Here is an 18,461-nt window from a genome sequence, read left to right as displayed (position 1 = left end):
AATGCCTGACGAGAGAGCCGCCAAAACTATCTCCAATGGAGAACCAGGGAGAGGACGTCGACTCCGTGGTAGGTCTCGCACGCGGTGAATGTGCGCGGTAGAAGAAGATGAACGATCTGCTGGTGCACGAGGGGACTGGAGGACGGTTGCCCAAGACAGAAGAAGCTGGACATCTCTAATTCGTTCGGCCCTAGACCGGTAAACGGTTCGTTAGCCAACAAAGTAAAAGTAGGTAAGTATTTCAACATTTGAGTTCATAATTAACGTTTTCTTTTTTTCAGGGAATTGTGTCGTTAAAATATCTTTGAATTTGTTTTAACCGACACATTTCTCGGATTTTCAGTTTAAAAATTTATTTTCTCTTTGTTTTTTTTTTTAAATAAGTTAGTAATATTCTAAAAATGAACTGTGTTTGAGGAAAAAAACTTTAAATGTATGTTAGCGAATCTGAGAAATTCGAATTGTGCTAGAAGTGTTCGGTAACGTTCCCAAAGTTTTAGAACAGGTTCCAGCAGCGATGAACCATGAATTATAATTCTGTGAGCGTTGAAAAAATAACCATTTGTACATAATGTTAGGGTTCTAGATTTTTCTCTTATATAACAAAAAGAGTAACTCCATACTTTGATTTATATGAGCTAATCAATAGAGCTCGCAAAAATGAATAAAAGTTCTAAAAAGAAATAATTATAGAGTTGATGGAAATAATGAAGTGTAAAAGTCTATCAAATGAAAAATTAAAGAGTGATGAGAATTATTCAAATTATCAAGCATAGATCTACCTATTCAAACTATCAAACACAATCTAATGAATAAACCTAATGTAAACCCTCGAACGCAAGAGAGGTTCCCAAAGTTATGGATGTTGAGTGTTTTTTTTTTCCTCATATATAGTTTATTTGACACGGCACAAATACAATTCAATGTTTAACGGCGCCAATTATATCTGGTAGCTTACTTTCTAAAGTATCTTAATAACTAAAAGCAAATTTTTTATCCTCGCTGCCGACTACGAGTTGAAACTAAATCTAACTTAAAGCTAGAATATTTTGCATTAAAAGCACTGAATAGTTGTTTGATGGTTTTCATTGCCATAGGTAAGCAGCATATTAAATTTGTTCCGCTGCTGGGCCAAGATATTACGGACTGGCATATTGGGTTGTTTTCATCGGGCCGTGAGAGTGTCGTGCGGGTCTGATTGCTGTTTCCGAATCCGGGGTCTTAACGTGTTCTTGTCGTTTGGTTGGATGTAGGCGGAAAGGGGATAGGACTAAACTGGGGCGTGGATGGATTTCAGAAAAACGTATACAAGGGACATGTAGGATAGGTCACGGCTCGCCAAGACATCACGAACAGGAACAGCCGGCTGCCTACCTTCGGCCTGCAGGGAAGCTATTAATCTAGACCTGGCGTCACGGTGTACAGGGCATGACCAAACAACGTGCTCTATGTCGTGATAACCTTCTCCACAGGCACAGATACCACTTTCCCCGAGCCCAACACGACGGAGATGCGCGTCAAATCTATAGTGATTGGACATTAGCCGGGACATCACGCAAATGAAATCCCGACTTACATCCAACCCCTTGAACCACGGGTTCGTCGATACTTTGGGGATTATGGAATGTAACCACCTTCCCAATTCCCCTCTGGTCCAAGCATTTTGCCAACTGATGATCGTATTCTGACGTACAAGTGCGAAAAATTCATTAAAGGCAATTGGTCTTTCATAAATATCACCGTTTGTTGCGCCCACCTTAGCCAAAGAGTCCGCTTTCTCATTGCCCGGTATCGAGCAGTGAGAAGGGACCCACGCTAAGGTAATCTGATACGATTTTTCGGATAAAGCACTCAGATGTTCCCGTATTTTCCCCAGGAAATACGGAGAGTGCTTAACATCTTTCATCGATCGGAGAGCCTCAATGGAACTGAGACTGTCCGTAAAGATGAAATAATGGTCCGTGGGCATTTTTTCGATAATCCCTAGGGTGTACTTAATTGCAGCCAATTCTGCGACGTAAACAGAAGCAGGATTATCGAGCTTATGGGAGACGGTTAAATTGTTATTGAAGATACCGAAGCCAGTGGACCCATCAAGAAGTGATCCGTCAGTGTAGTACATATTGTCGCAGTTGATGTTTCGATATTTATTGGAAATTTTTTTAGGGATCTGCTGCACGCGTAAATGATCCGGGATTCCACGAGTTTCTTCTATCATGGATGTATCGAAAAACACAGTAGAATCAGAAGTATTTGATAAGTCGACACGATTTGGAATATTCGAAGAAGGGTTAATATTTTGGGACATGTGATTGAAATACAATGTCATAAAACGGGTTTGAGAATTAAGTTCGATTAACCTTTCAAAATTTTCAATCACGGGACGGTTCAAGACCTCACATTTGATTAGAATACGAGAAGACAGGCTCCAGAAGCGGTTTTTCAATGGTAGTACTCCAGCTAAGATCTCCAAACTCATCGTATGGGTCGATTGCATGCAACCCAAGGCGATACGCAAACAACGATATTGTATTCGCTCCAGTTTGATTAAATGTGTGTTTGCTGCGGAGCGGAAGCAGAAACACCCGTACTCAATAACAGACAGTATAGTTGTTTGGTAAAGCCTTATAAGGTCTCCTGGGTGGGCTCCCCACCATTGTCCGGTTATTGTACGAAGAAAATTCACTCTTTGTTGACATTTTTTCATCAGATACCTCACGTGACAACCCCAGGTGCTTTTAGAGTCGAACCAGACACCAAGATATTTGTGTACCAAAGCCTGAGAAATCGTTTTACCCATTAATTGTGTTTGAAGCTGAGCAGGTTCATGCTTCCTAGAAAAAACTACTATCTCAGTCTTCTCCGGAGAGAATTCGATACCTAGCTGTAAAGCCCAAGCAGACAAATTGTCCAAGGTATCTTGCAATTGTTCTTGCAAATCGGCAGCTTTGGCCCCTGTAACAGAGATTACACTGTCGTCTGCAAGTTGTTTTATCGTGCATGAATTTGCCAGACATTCGTCGATGTCATTTACATAAAAGTTGTAAAGAAGGGGGCTTAAACATGAGTCCTGGGGAAGACCCATGTAGCTAATGCGAAAAGTTGCCAAATCGCCGTGCGTAAAATGCATGTGCTTTTCTGACAACAAATTGTGCAAAATCATTCTGTGCCGAACACGCATCAGTACTGGACGTGTTTGGTGATCGGTCCGATAGAGTATAAAACAAAAGACGTGTGAACAAGTGTTGGCATTGTTTGCCTGGTCGAGTGAAATAAATCCGGGTTCAAGGTCGTTCCTTTGTGCAACTGTTTCGCATCGTGACTGCCAGATGGTGCGTAAGCCGATTTGGCTGCTGGCTGGATTGTGCTACAGCAGTGGACGAGACACAAACGAGGAAAAAGAAGAAGCCATCAGTGTCAGCGAGTCGTATCGCTGTGTGGAGTGATCTCACACCTGGCTCGCTGCTGGTGGCTGTTTGGTGCTGCTGTATTGGTGCTGCTGGCTGTAACGGCTGCTACTTCGAACGATCGGACAACCAACCTTACTGGAAGGGAGAAATAAAAAGGTACGTGTTCTTGTCAGCGCTAGTGCGCTAAACATAGCGCGATGGATGTAGATCCCTCGCCTCCCGCGCCACCATCCCCGAACCCCTCTGACCCTGACCCTTCTGTTACCCCCTCCCCTGTTCATTCTTCAGTCCCCCCTCGCCCCAGGCTTTACCCAGACGGAGCCCAGGGCAGCTATACTGTTTATTTTCGGCCAAAGGCAGGACCGAAATCGAAAAAGTTGAACCTCTTGCAGATTTCTAAAGACCTGACGAAGGAGTACAAGGGCGTGACCGAAATTTCCAAGGTCCGGCCTAACAAGCTCCGTGTCGTGGTCGGTAACCTGAAAGAGGCCAACGATATAGCTTGCTCTGAGCTCTTCACACGCGAGTATCGCGTTTACATACCCGCACGAGACGTGGAGATCGACGGTGTCATAACCGATTCGAGTCTGTCCGTCGAGTGTATACTGCAAAGTGCCAAAGGGTGCTTTAAGAACAAAACGTGTCCCGAAGTAAAGGTGCTCGACTGCAAGCAATTGCGGTCAGCATCGATCATCGGTGGCAAAACAGTATACACTCCGTCAGACTCGTTTCGAGTTACGTTCGCCGGGTCTGCACTAACAAGCCACGTCTCGATCCACCGGGTTCGTCTCCCTGTGAGGCTCTACGTGCCCCGCGTCATGAACTGCCTGAATTGCAAGCAGTTAGGCCATACAGCCGCCTACTGCTGCAATAAGGCACGTTGTGGCAAGTGTGGGGAGTCTCATGCGGAAGATTCTTGCAGTGTTAACGCTGAAAAGTGTATTCACTGCGGAGAAAATCTGCATGAGCTCTCGACATGTGCGGTGTACATGCAGCGCAGGGATAAAATAAAACGGTCTCTAAAAGAGCGTTCAAAGCGTTCCTACGCTGACATGCTGAAGAAGACCGTTACCACTTCTCCCGTTACTTCGAACCCCTTCGATCTGTTGCCCTCTGAGGAAACCGATTCTGACGATTCACCAGCGGGAGCATCTTACGCCAATCCTGGGGAGTCTAGAAAGAGGAAAAATATTTCCTCTCCTAAACTTCCCAGAAAAGGTCCTAGGATTTCTCAAAGTGAAATGAAAGTTACAAACAAACCAAACAGTGCTGCGGAAAAACCGAAGCAAACTCCTCCTGGGCTGGCAAATTTAAAGTCCCAGAAGGAGTTCCCAGCACTGCCAGGAACATCTAAAACCCCAGTTGCTCCTTTTACACTCCCAGTTGATGAAACAAACTCTGGATTAGTGAAATTTTCTGACATTGTGGACTGGATTTTTGAAACTTTCAATGTACCCGATCCAATTAAAATTTTTCTTACAGCATTCCTCCCAACAGTTAGATCATTTTTGAAGCAGTTGACTGCCCAATGGCCTCTCCTTGCAGCGATTGTATCCTTCGATGCCTAATTCAACTGCGTATATGAAGGATTCTATCTCTGTCTTACAGTGGAATTGTAGAAGTATTTTACCAAAAATTGATTCGTTTAAAGTTTTGATAAATAAAAACAAATGCGATGCATTTTCCCTTTGTGAAACTTGGCTTACTTCAAATATTGATCTCAACTTCCATGATTTTAATATTATTCGCCTTGATCGAGACACCCCATATGGAGGAGTACTTTTAGGGATTAAAAAGTGCTATTCTTTCTATCGTATTAACCTCCCCTCGATTCCAGGCATCGAAGTTGTCGCATGTCAAATGACAATACAAGGTAAAGAGCTTTGTATTGCCTCAATATATATTCCCCCCAGAGCACAGGTTGGGCAACGGCTGCTCTTTGATTTAATAGAACTTCTTCCCTCGCCACGTTTGATTTTGGGAGACTTCAACTCTCATGGCGTGGCTTGGGGTTCCCCATACAATGATAACCGCTCCTCTTTAATCTATAACCTTTGCGATGACTTCGACATGACTATTTTAAACAACGGTGAAATGACACGTATCCCGACACCTCCAGCGCGCCCAAGCGCTTTGGATCTATCCTTATGTTCGACGTCGCTACGGTTGGATTGCACATGGAAGGTAATCCTCGATCCTCACGGTAGCGACCATCTGCCTATTCTTATTTCAATTACTAACGGGTCAACTCGCATGCGACCAATTGACATTCCGTATGACCTCACACGAAATGTCGATTGGAAGTTATACGAGGAAATGATTTCAAAAGCGGTCGAGTCGATTCAACATCATTCACCACTTGAAGAATACAACCTCCTCGCGGGCTTGATTCTCGACGCCGCGTTGCAAGCCCAAACGAAGAAATATCCCGGCGTAACGATCAAAGAACGGCCTCCCACTCCGTGGTGGGACCAAGAGTGCTCCGATGTCTACACGCAAAGATCCGACGCGTTTAAGGCCTACCAGACGGGAGGTATACCTGGCGACTATTTACGGTATTCGGAGCTTGATACCAAGCTTAAAAGCTTGGCTAAAGCAAAGAAACGTGGATATTGGCGTCGGTTCGTGAACGAGACGTCGAGGGAGACATCGATGAGCACTCTTTGGAACACAGCCCGAAGAATGCGGAATCGCGTAACGGTCAACGAAAGCGAGGAGTCTTCAAGTAGGTGGATATTTGATTTTGCCAGGAAAGTATGTCCGGACTCTGTTCCTGAGCAAAATATTGTTCGCGATGCGTCTCCGGGCCACGACGCGATAGAATCACCTTTTACGATGGCAGAACTTTCAGTTGCCCTCCTGTCCTGTAACAATAACGCGCCTGGATTAGATAGAATCAAATTCAACTTGTTGAAGAATCTACCCGGCAATGCCAAGAGGCGCTTGTTGAACTTGTTCAATAAGTTCCTGGAGCAAAACATTGTACCGCAGGATTGGAGGCAAGTGAAGGTGATCGCCATCCAAAAACCAGGGAAACCAGCTTCTAATCACAACTCTTATAGGCCGATTGCAATGCTATCCTGTATCCGGAAATTGATGGAAAAAATGATACTCCGTCGTTTAGACCACTGGGTCGAATCAAATGGTCTACTATCAGAAACTCAATTTGGCTTCCGCCGTGCCAAAGGGACGAATGATTGTCTTGCGTTGCTTTCAACAGATATTCAGCTGGCGTATGCTCGTAAAGAACAAATGGCGTCTGCGTTCTTGGACATTAAGGGGGCTTTTGATTCCGTTTCTATTGACATTCTTTCGGGTAAACTTCACCGACAAGGATTTTCTCCAATTTTGAACAATTTTTTGCACAATTTGTTGTCCGAAAAGCACATGCATTTTACGCATGGCGATTTGGCAACTTTTCGCATTAGCTACATGGGTCTTCCCCAGGGCTCATGTTTAAGCCCCCTTCTTTACAACTTTTATGTAAATGACATCGACGAATGTCTGGCAAATTCATGCACGATAAGACAACTTGCAGACGACAGTGTAATCTCTGTTACAGGAGCCAAAGCTGCCGATTTGCAAGGACCATTGCAAGATACCTTGGACAATTTGTCTGCTTGGGCTTTACAGCTAGGTATCGAGTTCTCTCCGGAGAAGACTGAGATAGTAGTTTTTTCTAGGAAGCATGAACCTGCTCAGCTTCAAACACAATTAATGGGTAAAACGATTTCTCAGGTTTTGGTACACAAATATCTTGGTGTCTGGTTCGACTCTAAAGGCACCTGGGGTTGTCACGTGAGGTATCTGATGAAAAAATGTCAACAAAAAGTGAATTTTCTTCGTACAATAACCGGACAATGGTGGGGAGCCCATCCAGGAGACCTTATAAGGCTTTACCAAACAACGATATTGTCTGTTATTGAATACGGGTGTTTCTGCTTCCGCTCCGCAGCAAACACACATTTGATCAAACTGGAGCGAATACAATATCGTTGTTTGCGTATCGCCTTAGGTTGCATGCAATCGACCCATACGATGAGTTTGGAGGTTTTAGCTGGAGTACTACCATTGAAAAACCGCTTCTGGAGCCTGTCTTCTCGTATTCTAATCAAATGTGAGGTCTTGAACCGTCCCGTGATTGAAAATTTTGAAAGGTTAATCGAACTTAATTCTCAAACCCGTTTTATGACATTGTATTTCAATCACATGTCCCAAAATATTAACCCTTCTTCGAATATTCCAAATCGTGTCGACTTATCAAATACTTCTGATTCTACTGTGTTTTTCGATACATCCATGATAGAAGAAACTCGTGGAATCCCGGATCATTTACGCGTGCAGCAGATCCCTAAAATTTTTTCCAATAAATATCGAAACATCAACTGCGACAATATGTACTACACTGACGGATCACTTCTTGATGGGTCCACTGGCTTCGGTATCTTCAATAACAATTTAACCGTCTCCCATAAGCTCGATAATCCTGCTTCTGTTTACGTCGCAGAATTAGCTGCAATTCAGTACACCGTAGGGATTATCGAAAAAATGCCCACGGACCATTATTTCATCTTTACGGACAGTCTCAGTTCCATTGAGGCTCTCCGATCGATGAAAGATGTTAAGCACTCTCCGTATTTCCTGGGGAAAATACGGGAACATCTGAGTGCTTTATCCGAAAAATCTACTCAGATTACCTTAGCGTGGGTCCCTTCTCACTGCTCGATACCGGGTAATGAGAAAGCGGACTCTTTGGCTAAGGTGGGCGCAACAAACGGTGATATTTATGAAAGACCAATTGCCTTTAATGAATTTTTCGCACTTGTACGTCAGAATACGATCATCAGTTGGCAAAATGCTTGGACCAGAGGGGAATTGGGAAGGTGGTTACATTCCATAATCCCCAAAGTATCGACGAACCCGTGGTTCAAGGGGTTGGATGTAGGTCGGGATTTCATTTGCGTGATGTCCCGGCTTATGTCCAATCACTATAGATTTGACGCGCTCCTCCGTCGTGTTGGGCTCGGGGAAAGTGGTATCTGTGCCTGTGGTGAAGGTTATCACGACATAGAGCATGTGGTTTGGTCATGCCCTGTACACCGTGACGCCAGGTCTAAATTAATAGCTTCCCTGCAGGCCGAGGGTAGACAGCCGGCTGTTCCTGTTCGTGATGTCTTGGCGAGCCGTGACCTATCCTACATGTCCCTTATATACGTTTTCCTGAAATCCATCCACGCCCCAGTCTAGTCCCGTTCCCCTCCGTCTACACCCAACAAAACGACAAGAACACGTTTGAACCTTAAGCACAAAACCAGCAACCAGACCCCGCACAACAGAACCAGGACCCAAGGACTACGAGCCTCTGTCCCAACTCACGACATCGTGGCTCAGCAGAACGAATCCATACATGCCATTCGACGATTATCAGACGACCATTGAACAACAAAACACTGATTGGAAATCCCATGCTAGTTTTAAGTTAGACTTAATTTCAGCTCGTAGTCGGCAGCGAGGATAAAAAATTTGCTTTAGTTTTTAAGTCATCAGATATAATTGGCGCCGTTAAACATTAAATTGTATTTGTGCCGTGTCAAATAAATGTTATGTGAAGAAAAAAAAAAAAAAATTGTGCAAAAAATTGTTCAAAATTGGAGAAAATCCTTGTCGGTGAAGTTTACCCGAAAGAATGTCAATAGAAACGGAATCAAAAGCCCCCTTAATGTCCAAGAACGCAGACGCCATTTGTTCTTTGCGAGCATACGCCAGCTGAATATCTGTTGAAAGCAACGCAAGACAATCATTCGTCCCTTTGGCACGGCGAAAGCCAAATTGAGTATCTGATAGTAGACCGTTTGATTCGACCCAATAGTCTAAACGACGGAGTATCATTTTTTCCATCAATTTCCGGATACAGGATAGCATTGCAATCGGCCTATAAGAGTTGTGATCAGAAGCTGGTTTCCCTGGTTTTTGGATGGCGATCACCTTCACTTGCCTCCAATCCTGCGGTACAATGTTTTGCTCCAGGAACTTATTGAACAAGTTCAACAACCGCCTCTTGGCATTGCCGGGTAGATTCTTCAACAAGTTGAATTTGATTCTATCTAACCCAGGCGCGTTATTGTTACAGGACAGGAGAGCAACTGAAAATTCTGCCATCGTAAAAGGTGATTCTATCGCGTCGTGACCCGGAGACGTATCGCGAACAAAGTTTTGCGCAGGAACAGAGTCCGGACATACTTTCCTGGCAAAATCAAATATCCACCGACTTGAAGACTCCTTGCTTTCGTTGACCGTTACGCGATTCCGCATTCTTCGGGCTGTGTTCCAAAGAGTGCTCATCGATGTCTCCCTCGACGTCTCGTTCGCGAACCGACGCCAATATCCGCGTTTCTTTGCTTTAGCCAGGCTTTTAAGCTTGGTATTAAGCTCCGAATACCGTATATAGTCGTCGGGTATACCTCCCTTCTGGAAGGCCAGAAACGCGTCGGATCTTTGCGTGTAGACATCGGAGCACTCTTGGTCCCACCACGGAGTGGGAGGCCGTTCTTTGATCGTTACGCCGGGATATTTCTTCGTTTGGGCTTGCAACGCGGCGTCGAGAATCAAGCCCGCGAGGAGGTTGTATTCTTCAAGTGGTGGATGATGTTGAATCGACTCGACCGCTTTTGAAATCATTTCCTCGTATAACTTCCAATCGACATTCCGAGGGAGGTCATACGGAATGTCAATTGGTCGCATGCGAGTTGACCCGTTTGTAATTGAAATAAGAATAGGCAGATGGTCGCTACCGTGAGGATCGAGGATTACCTTCCATGTGCAATCCAACCGTAGCGACGTCGAACATAAGGATAGATCCAAAGCGCTTGGGCGCGCTGGAGGTTTTGGGATACGTGTCATTTCACCGTTGTTTAAAATAGTCATGTCGAAGTCATCGCAAAGGTTATAGATTAAAGAGGAGCGGTTATCATTGTAAGGGGAACCCCAAGCCACACCATGAGAGTTGAAGTCTCCCAAAATCAAACGTGGCGAGGGAAGAAGTTCTATTAAATCAAAGAGCAGCCGTTGCCCAACCTGTGCTCTGGGAGGAATATATATTGAGGCAATACAAAGCTCTTTACCTTGTATTGTCATTTGACATGCGACAACTTCGATGCCTGGAATCGAGGGGAGGTTAATACGATAGAAAGAATAGCACTTTTTAATCCCTAAAAGTACTCCTCCATATGGGGTGTCTCGATCAAGGCGAATAATATTAAAATCATGGAAGTTGAGATCAATATTTGAAGTAAGCCAAGTTTCACAAAGGGAAAATGCATCGCATTTGTTTTTATTTATCAAAACTTTAAACGAATCAATTTTTGGTAAAATACTTCTACAATTCCACTGTAAGACAGAGATAGAATCCTTCATATACGCGGTTGAATTAGGCATCGAAGGATATAATCGCTGCCAGGAGGGGCCATTGGGCAGTCAACTGCTTCAAAAATGATCTAACTGTTGGGAGGAATGCTGTAAGAAAAATTTTAATTGGATCGGGTACATTGAAATTTTCGAAAATCCAGTCCACAATGTCAGAAAATTTCACTAATCCAGAGTTTGTTTCATCAACTGGATGTGCAAAAGGAACAACTGGGGTTTTAGATGTTCCTGGCAGTGCTGGGAACTCCTTCTGGGACTTTAAATTTGCAAGCCCATGAGGAGTTTGCTTCGGTTTTTCCGCAGCACTGTTTGGTTTGTTCGTACTTTTCATTACACTTTGGGAAATCTTAGGACCTTTACGGGGAAGTTTAGGAGAAGAAACATTTTTCCTCTTCCTAGACTCCCCAGGATTGGCATAAGATGTTCCCGCTGATGAATCGTCAGAATCGGTTTCATCAGAGGACAACAGATCAAAGGGGTTCGATGTTATGGTAGAAGTGGTCACGGTCTTCTTCAGCATCTCAGCATAAGAACGCTTTGAACGCTCCTTAAGTGACCGCTTGATTTTATCTCTGCGCTGCATGTAGACCGGGCATGTGGAGAGCTCATGCTGGTTTTCCCCACAGTGAAGACATTTTTCAGCATTAAGACTGCAAGAATCTTCCGCATGAGTCTCCCCACACTTGCTACATCGTGCCTTATTGCAGCAGTAGGCGGCTGTGTGGCCTAACTGCTTGCAATTGGTGCAATTCATAACACGGGGTACATACAATCGCACAGGCAGACGAACCCGGTCGATCGAGACGTGGCTAGGGAGTGCAGATCCGGCAAACGTAACGCGAAACGAGTCTGACGGAGTGTAAACTTTTTTACCGCCGACGAGAGACATGGACCGCAATTGCTTACAATCCAAAATCTTCGCCTGTGTTTCGGTATTTTTGAAGCAACCGGTTGCGCTTTTTAGGATACACTCGACAGACAGACTCGAATCGGTTATGACACCGTCGATCTCCACGTCTCGTGCGGGTATGTAAACGCGATACTCGCGTGTGAAGAGCTCAGAGCAAGCGATAGCATTGGCCTGTGCCAGATTATTGACCACGACACGGAGCTTGTTAGGTCGGACCTTGGAAATTTCGGTCACGGCCTTGTACCCCTTCGTCAGGTCTTTAGAAATTTGCAGTATGTTTAATCGCTTTGAATTCACTCCTGCCTTTGGACGAAAATAAACAGTATAGCTGCCCTGTTGAGATCCGTCCGGGTAAAGCCTTGGGCGAGGGGGGACTGGAGAATGAACAGGGGAGGGGGTAACAGAAGGGTCAGGGTCAGGGGGGCTCGGGGATGATGGCACGGGAGGCGAGGGATCTGGTATTTTGCACCAATACAGCCAAAGTTGCGAGCCGGGTACAGAACGTAGCGACACAACTCACAATCTAGTTGGCATTTAGCGCGAATAATACACTCTTTTGTTTGGCTATTCGTACACACGGACCGGATTGTAATAGAACGACCACTTTGCACGTCCGTTTCTGTCGAGTGTTCGACGCGGAATGGATGTTGAGTGTTATTGTGCGTTATTATTATACCAAGAATGGTAGAAAAAATTAATCCAAAAATAATTTCCTTGTGCATGTGAGTCTCACATGATGCCATTACATATAAAATTATAAAAAATCATTGATAAAATGTGAATTAGTATAAGACAGAATCATTCAACAGAACTTTTATCGTGCATCATCATCCTTCGACTGGGTTTTAGTGAAGCCAGTTCATTCCATTTTCATTCTAGCATAGTACATTTTTCTCTTGTTTTCAAAAGGATACAATTGAAACCCACTGAGAAATATGTTTAGAACTCAGGATCAGAGATTTTTTCCACATGCAATACAAATCAAACAAATGTACAATTGAACAAACTTTTATCTATAGAATCAATGCGTTTCGTTTTCTTCCCCTTGTTTTTCTGTTATGTTATACATATAGCTCATTCATTTCCATCCCCACCGGAAGGAATGAATTGCAATGAGTTTCTTTTCACTACTTCTTTGTGTGTGCATTTCTAAAGCCTTCTACTTCCAGCCACATTTGTGCAACCCCTTGCAGCAACGATAAACAGCTTCCGGGAGGTGTGGCTACTGTATGCTAATAAGTGTCCTATCCCCAAATCTTGCAGTCAAACAACGCTAGCATAAACTAAACACCGTTCCTGGTACAGCTTGGCTGGGCACATGCACAAATGTTTGTCCAACGTCGGCGTAGCCGTCGTCGTCGTCGTTGCCCACCGGGAGGAAGTGTTATACACAAATTGTACGCTTGCATGCCTTTCGGCTATCGGTTCCCGAATGGACTTCCTCAGACGTGTCGAACAGAAGATTAGTTTACTTTATGCTCCAAACATTACTCTGCTATTGCTTATTTTGATTGCAACAGGGGTGGGGAGTTTTCTTTCGCTACTTTTTCATCCCTAGCTAGGATACGGTTATGTCCTCGGGTCGTTCATTGCAAAGTACTGAAACCATTTGCTTGCCGAACCCTTGCGACTGTGTGTTTATATACATAGCGCGCTAGGGCGAAAGATTGTGCGCAAGAGCACGGTGAAAGATAAATCATCTGGCAAGTAAACAGCGGAATCAGTTGCAGTCATTGCACGTTCCCAGAAAGTGTATGGTGTAATGAAATCTTCCTAAGCGGGGTGGAGATTCGCGTAACACGGACTCGCTATCTCTGGATTTTCTATTGTCAAAGTAAAATGATACGTGACTTTTTCGATTGAATTTAATTCTCAAATAGCAATATAATCAGTAGCAAAAAGAAACATTTTTTTAATATAAGTTTATGAATACACTCTAAAGAATGTCATTAAAAATGATTTATTTTTTGTTTTGTTTTTTTTTTTTTTTTAACTGATGTTGAGAAAACCGAAAATCAGCATCCATCCGAATATTACTACGATTTAAACAAGATAAAATACCCAATCTAGAGCCATTTACTCACCTTTAAAGCCATTCATAGTGAGATACCGATCGCCCTGGTCGGTCAGCTCTCCGTCATAAACGCTACTGTGAAACAAGTTGTGCCCACTGGACATAATCAGCGGCCGATCTTCCTCTATTTGCCGCTCCGTACTTTCATGGTAGATTTGATGTATCGAGGCTTCACATTTGAGCTGCAAGAAGAAAAAACGAGCAAAGAAAAACAATCACTCATCTCAACAGTTCTACTTTAAACCTCTCTAGAGTACGGCTCCACTCCGTACAGAGTCGTCTAACTGGCGGAAGACGAAACCTGTCGCTAATTAAAAGTATAATTGAAATTAATCTCTTCTTACCTTCCGCGCCGTGCTGCGAGTGCAGTTTCTTGGGCTGAAAGTTATCTACACGTGCCTGCAGGAAAAACGCTTCAACTGCTATAACGAATCCCACAGTTGCAGCACAGAACAATGGCTTAATCGTTGAGTGTCGTCGTGCATCTCATAGCTTCAATTTCAGAGTGCCATGCACTTGTGAATCATATTAACATATACCTAGGTTGAAACACCTTCTTTAAATTCATTTGTGAGTAATTGCGATCACTCACAAAAATTGTTTCTGCTAAAGAAAACTCGAGAATTTGTCGTTTTTGAACTTTTAATTAGGTAAAAACATCCCACAGTGTAGGTAAGTGCTTCAGCATTGGTTGGGGAATGATTTTTGCTTTGAGAACATACTAAAGTTTTATGTGTTAAATTGAAAGTTTTACGAAGAAGCCTTCTCTAAACGACTACAAAGAAGTTCATAACCGTGCACCTCGGGGGTAGCTTTTCAGGGTTGAGTTTAGAACAGTGCAAAAATAATTTCGAAATTTCACCGCAACACTTTTGCTACAAAAGTAACAAACTCCGTGATGAGTCCGAGCCATTCAAGATGCACAATGAATCAACTGAAGGAACGACTGGGACCTCCTCACTGTGCATCATTCAATGACCCGATTTTTAATATACCAATAACGGCGCCGGTCACGTCCTTACAGTAAGTTGATGATATCGTCAGTTTTGCACAACAACGACACAACTCAAAATTTTTCATTTTGTACACTTTTGCTGCGAAAGTAACAAAAAAAACGCAGAAAGGGGAGATTTAAAAAATAAACAATGATTACCTAAATCAAGGTAGGTTGAAAAAATATCTTAGTAGTGGCTGAAAACTCGATACAATCGTATTTTAATTTTTTTTTTTAGAGTTGTGGTCTTCAGAAGGGCAAGGCCAAGGTCAACGAACACTATGGCTTGATATTCAGCTTCAGCGTAGTTGTGGATTTTAGCAAAAGTTGTTCAGGAAGACAAGTGCCGCTACGTGACGCTAGAGCATGAAGTTTAAAATATGTTGATAAATTTATGTCTAAATAAAAACACTCAAAAAACTTCGGTCTTTAGCAAAGTTGTTTTGAAAGACACGGGATTTTGGTTTATGAACAGTTTGGTTGGGAATAAGACCACATTGGGGTGTACCAAAAAAAAAAAAAAGTTGAAAAAGTCAAGGTGCTCAGCCCTAGATTGAAAGATAATGTTATTTATAGCATTTTTGTAGAACATTTTGACTTTCGAGAAAATTGTTTTCAGGTTGCCAAACGTGATTTATGAAAAAATAACTTTGTTAAGCCACAAACCCACTTTTTTGCACTTTTTTTCAATTCTGTTCGATTCCTGGTTTTTTTATATATATTATTTTTATTTTGTGGGGTTGTATTTGAATATTTTGCATGGTTCAGTTCCGCATTGCTTTCAGTTATTTGACTCCCAGAACCCATTTAACATCACAAAAAAAATATGTTTTCCCATAATTTTTTGATAAAACCTTTCAAAACACGAATAAAAAAAATTGATCAAAAACTAAAATTTCCATTGCAAAGCGGGATTCATGACGTAAATTAACCTGAAAAAATATCCTTAATATCTTATCGGGGGTGCTGAGATATAGGCATTTTTATATGTTATGGAAAACTATGCACTTGAACAAATATGTTAAATAACAGTGGTTGGCAAATGGCTGGACACGTGTAACTTGAGACCCTAATGTGGCCATTCACCTCTGTCCAGCAACTTCTATCCCAACCTCCACGTGGTGCCGACCGGGATACGAGCAACCTTAGTGGAGATCGGGTAACCAACCCCCGGTGGAAATTATGGTCGTAAGCTGACTGGGAAGGGGGCCGTACGCGGCTGTATCCCCATAGGGGCGGCGTACAACAGCGTCTGACCGGAAGCGAATGGTTGAATTATGGAATGCTGTATCCCACCAGCTACACCTAAGCTGGCAGCCCCATCAGTAGGATGTATGTATCGCGACCCTGGTAAGGTAGCATATCGAAACCATTCTTCAACCACGAACAACGAATTTAGAAATACGGAACGGATCATTCGGCGGAAAAAGATAAAGGTAGACGATTGAAAATTGGGTATTTGGAACGTCCGATCTCTCAATGAACCGGCGCGGGCTGGCTTGCTTGCTCGAAAACTACAGCGGCAGGGTAGTCGAAATCGCAGCGATTCAGGAGGTTCGGTGGCCAAATTCCGGAGAAGGGAATTCCGTGCAGTAAACCCTATTGCACGCACTTCTTTCAAGTACCACATTTACTACAGTGGCGGCAAAGCAACATAACGGGACGTCAGTTTCGTAGTGCTGGGATATCAGAAAACAAGAGTCACCCGGTGGAGGCCCGTAGATGACCGTGCGTGTTGGGGATTAAGGGCACATTCTTGAACTACAGTTTAATTAACACCTACGCACCGACAAACTACAAATCCGATGAAGTCAAAGATGAGTTCTATGACAAGCTTGAGCGAATCTATGACGAGTGCTCAAACAACGACGTAAAAGTCGTCATCGGAGACGCAAACGCACAGGTTAGGAGGGAGGAATTCTTCCGTCCGGTCATTGGAAGGCATAGCCTCCACTAGTCAACCAATGAAAACGGCCTGAGGCTGATAAACTTTGCCGCGGCCAGAGGAATGGCCATTAGACTGGGACACGGTTATATGGGAAAAAAGCGATGGTGTTTTTTTTTCGCTCCCATGCACTTTTCGTGTTCCTTATGGATGATCCTATAACAACTGTGTAACTTTTCAGATCGATCGGTGAAACGCCCGAATTGCGCCCGATTTTTAAAGTTTCCATACGATTGTATATGGGAAAATTCATTTTTCAAAACTTATTCTCTATGAATTCTCAGTTGGGTCCTAAGAATATATCGATACATGATATTTGTAGGAAATTTTCCTGGGAAAAACTCTTCTGAAGACCGGGAAGCGCTATGATGCTTGTAGGAACAGCTATTCACCCCAACCTGATTGAATGTCTGACGGACGGCTCACCATTGAATTTTACTAGCAATACTGCTGCAGTATGCTGCCGTTGCAAATTCAACCATGTGATGAGAAATGATATCGCTTAAATTTATCTTGGAGGCTTCCCCGAAGATACTATGAGCAAAAATCACACTTTGAAAATTAATTCCACGCGAAATTATTTCTCATACTTAAGCAAGTCTGCAATAGCAGCATGCTGTAGCAGTGTTGCTGGAAAATTTCAATTGTGAGCCGTCCGTCAGACATTCAATCAGTTTGGAGTGAATAGCTGTTTCTACATGCATCATAGCGCCTTACGATCTTCAGAAGAGTTTTTTCCAGGAAAATTTCCTACAAATATCATGTATCGATATATTCTTAGGACCCAACTGGAAATTTATAGAGAATAAGTTATGAAAAAGTGAATTTTCCCATATAAAATCGTATGGAAACTTTAAAAATCGGGCGCAAATCGGGCGTTTTTCGTAGCTCCTATTTTCCAGAGCTGAATCTACTAATCGCAGAACAGCAGGAGGAAGAAGTGGAAGACATAAATGGGCTGTGGAGCAGTATCCACGGCGCCATCGAAACGACTGCGAGAGAGGTGGTAGGTACGACGCGGGGAAGACAGCCTGATGGCTGGTTCGATGCCAAGTGCCAGAGAGCAACAGATGAGAAGAACCGTGCCAGGAGTCGCATGCTCACTGCGGCTACGAGTCAGAATAGTGAGAGGTACAGGGGGGCAAATGCTGCCGAAAATAGAACCCACCGTCGGAAGAAGCGCGAGTACGAGGAGCATGTGTTCGCCAGCGCAGAGGACAACTATGCTCAAAACGACGTGCGAAGATTCTATAATATTGTCAATAGAGTCAGAAGCTGGAATTTCCCTGTGCCGGTCATGTGTAATGACAAGGACGGTAACCTGCTTACTGATAAACCGACGGTTGCAGCCAAGTGGAAGGAGCATTTTCAGGCGCTATTGAACGGTGAGAGCCGAATGAGCAGAGCAGGACGAACAAGCTGTGGAGCCACCAACACAGGAGGAGGTGAAAAAGGCGATTAGTGAGCTGAAAAACGGCAAGGCCGCTGGCAAGGACGGTATCCCGGCTGAACATCTAAAAGCAGGAAGCGAGCGGCTGTACTATGCGATCCACCAGGTAATACTAAGGATCTGGGCGGATGAACAAATGCTGAACGACTGGTTGGAAGGCCTCATATGCCCTATCTATAGAATCTATAGAAAGATCATCGACTGAATTGTTAGAGGCATTACGTTGCTCAACTTCGCATTTAAAGTGCTCTCCCGT

The 18,461-nt window shown here is 43.6% G+C and overlaps 1 protein-coding gene across 16 annotated transcripts in view; it reads right to left on the bottom strand.

The window, feature by feature from the left end:
* LOC129731687 (uncharacterized) overlaps positions 1-18,461 on the bottom strand; it is a 377,272-nt gene that overhangs the window by 33,923 nt on the left and 324,888 nt on the right. For all 16 annotated transcript variants that reach the window (XM_055691869.1, XM_055691867.1, XM_055691866.1 and 13 more), the window contains one exon: positions 13,827-13,998. In XM_055691869.1, coding sequence (XP_055547844.1) covers positions 13,827-13,998 — 172 coding nt within the window. The remainder of the gene's footprint in view (positions 1-13,826; positions 13,999-18,461) is intronic.

The sequence above is a fragment of the Wyeomyia smithii genome, chromosome 3, assembly GCF_029784165.1.
Source record: "Wyeomyia smithii strain HCP4-BCI-WySm-NY-G18 chromosome 3, ASM2978416v1, whole genome shotgun sequence".
NCBI classification, from domain to species: domain Eukaryota; kingdom Metazoa; phylum Arthropoda; class Insecta; order Diptera; family Culicidae; genus Wyeomyia; species Wyeomyia smithii.
Note: the sequence above shows the minus strand (reverse complement) of the source record. Positions and strands in the feature narration are given on the sequence as shown.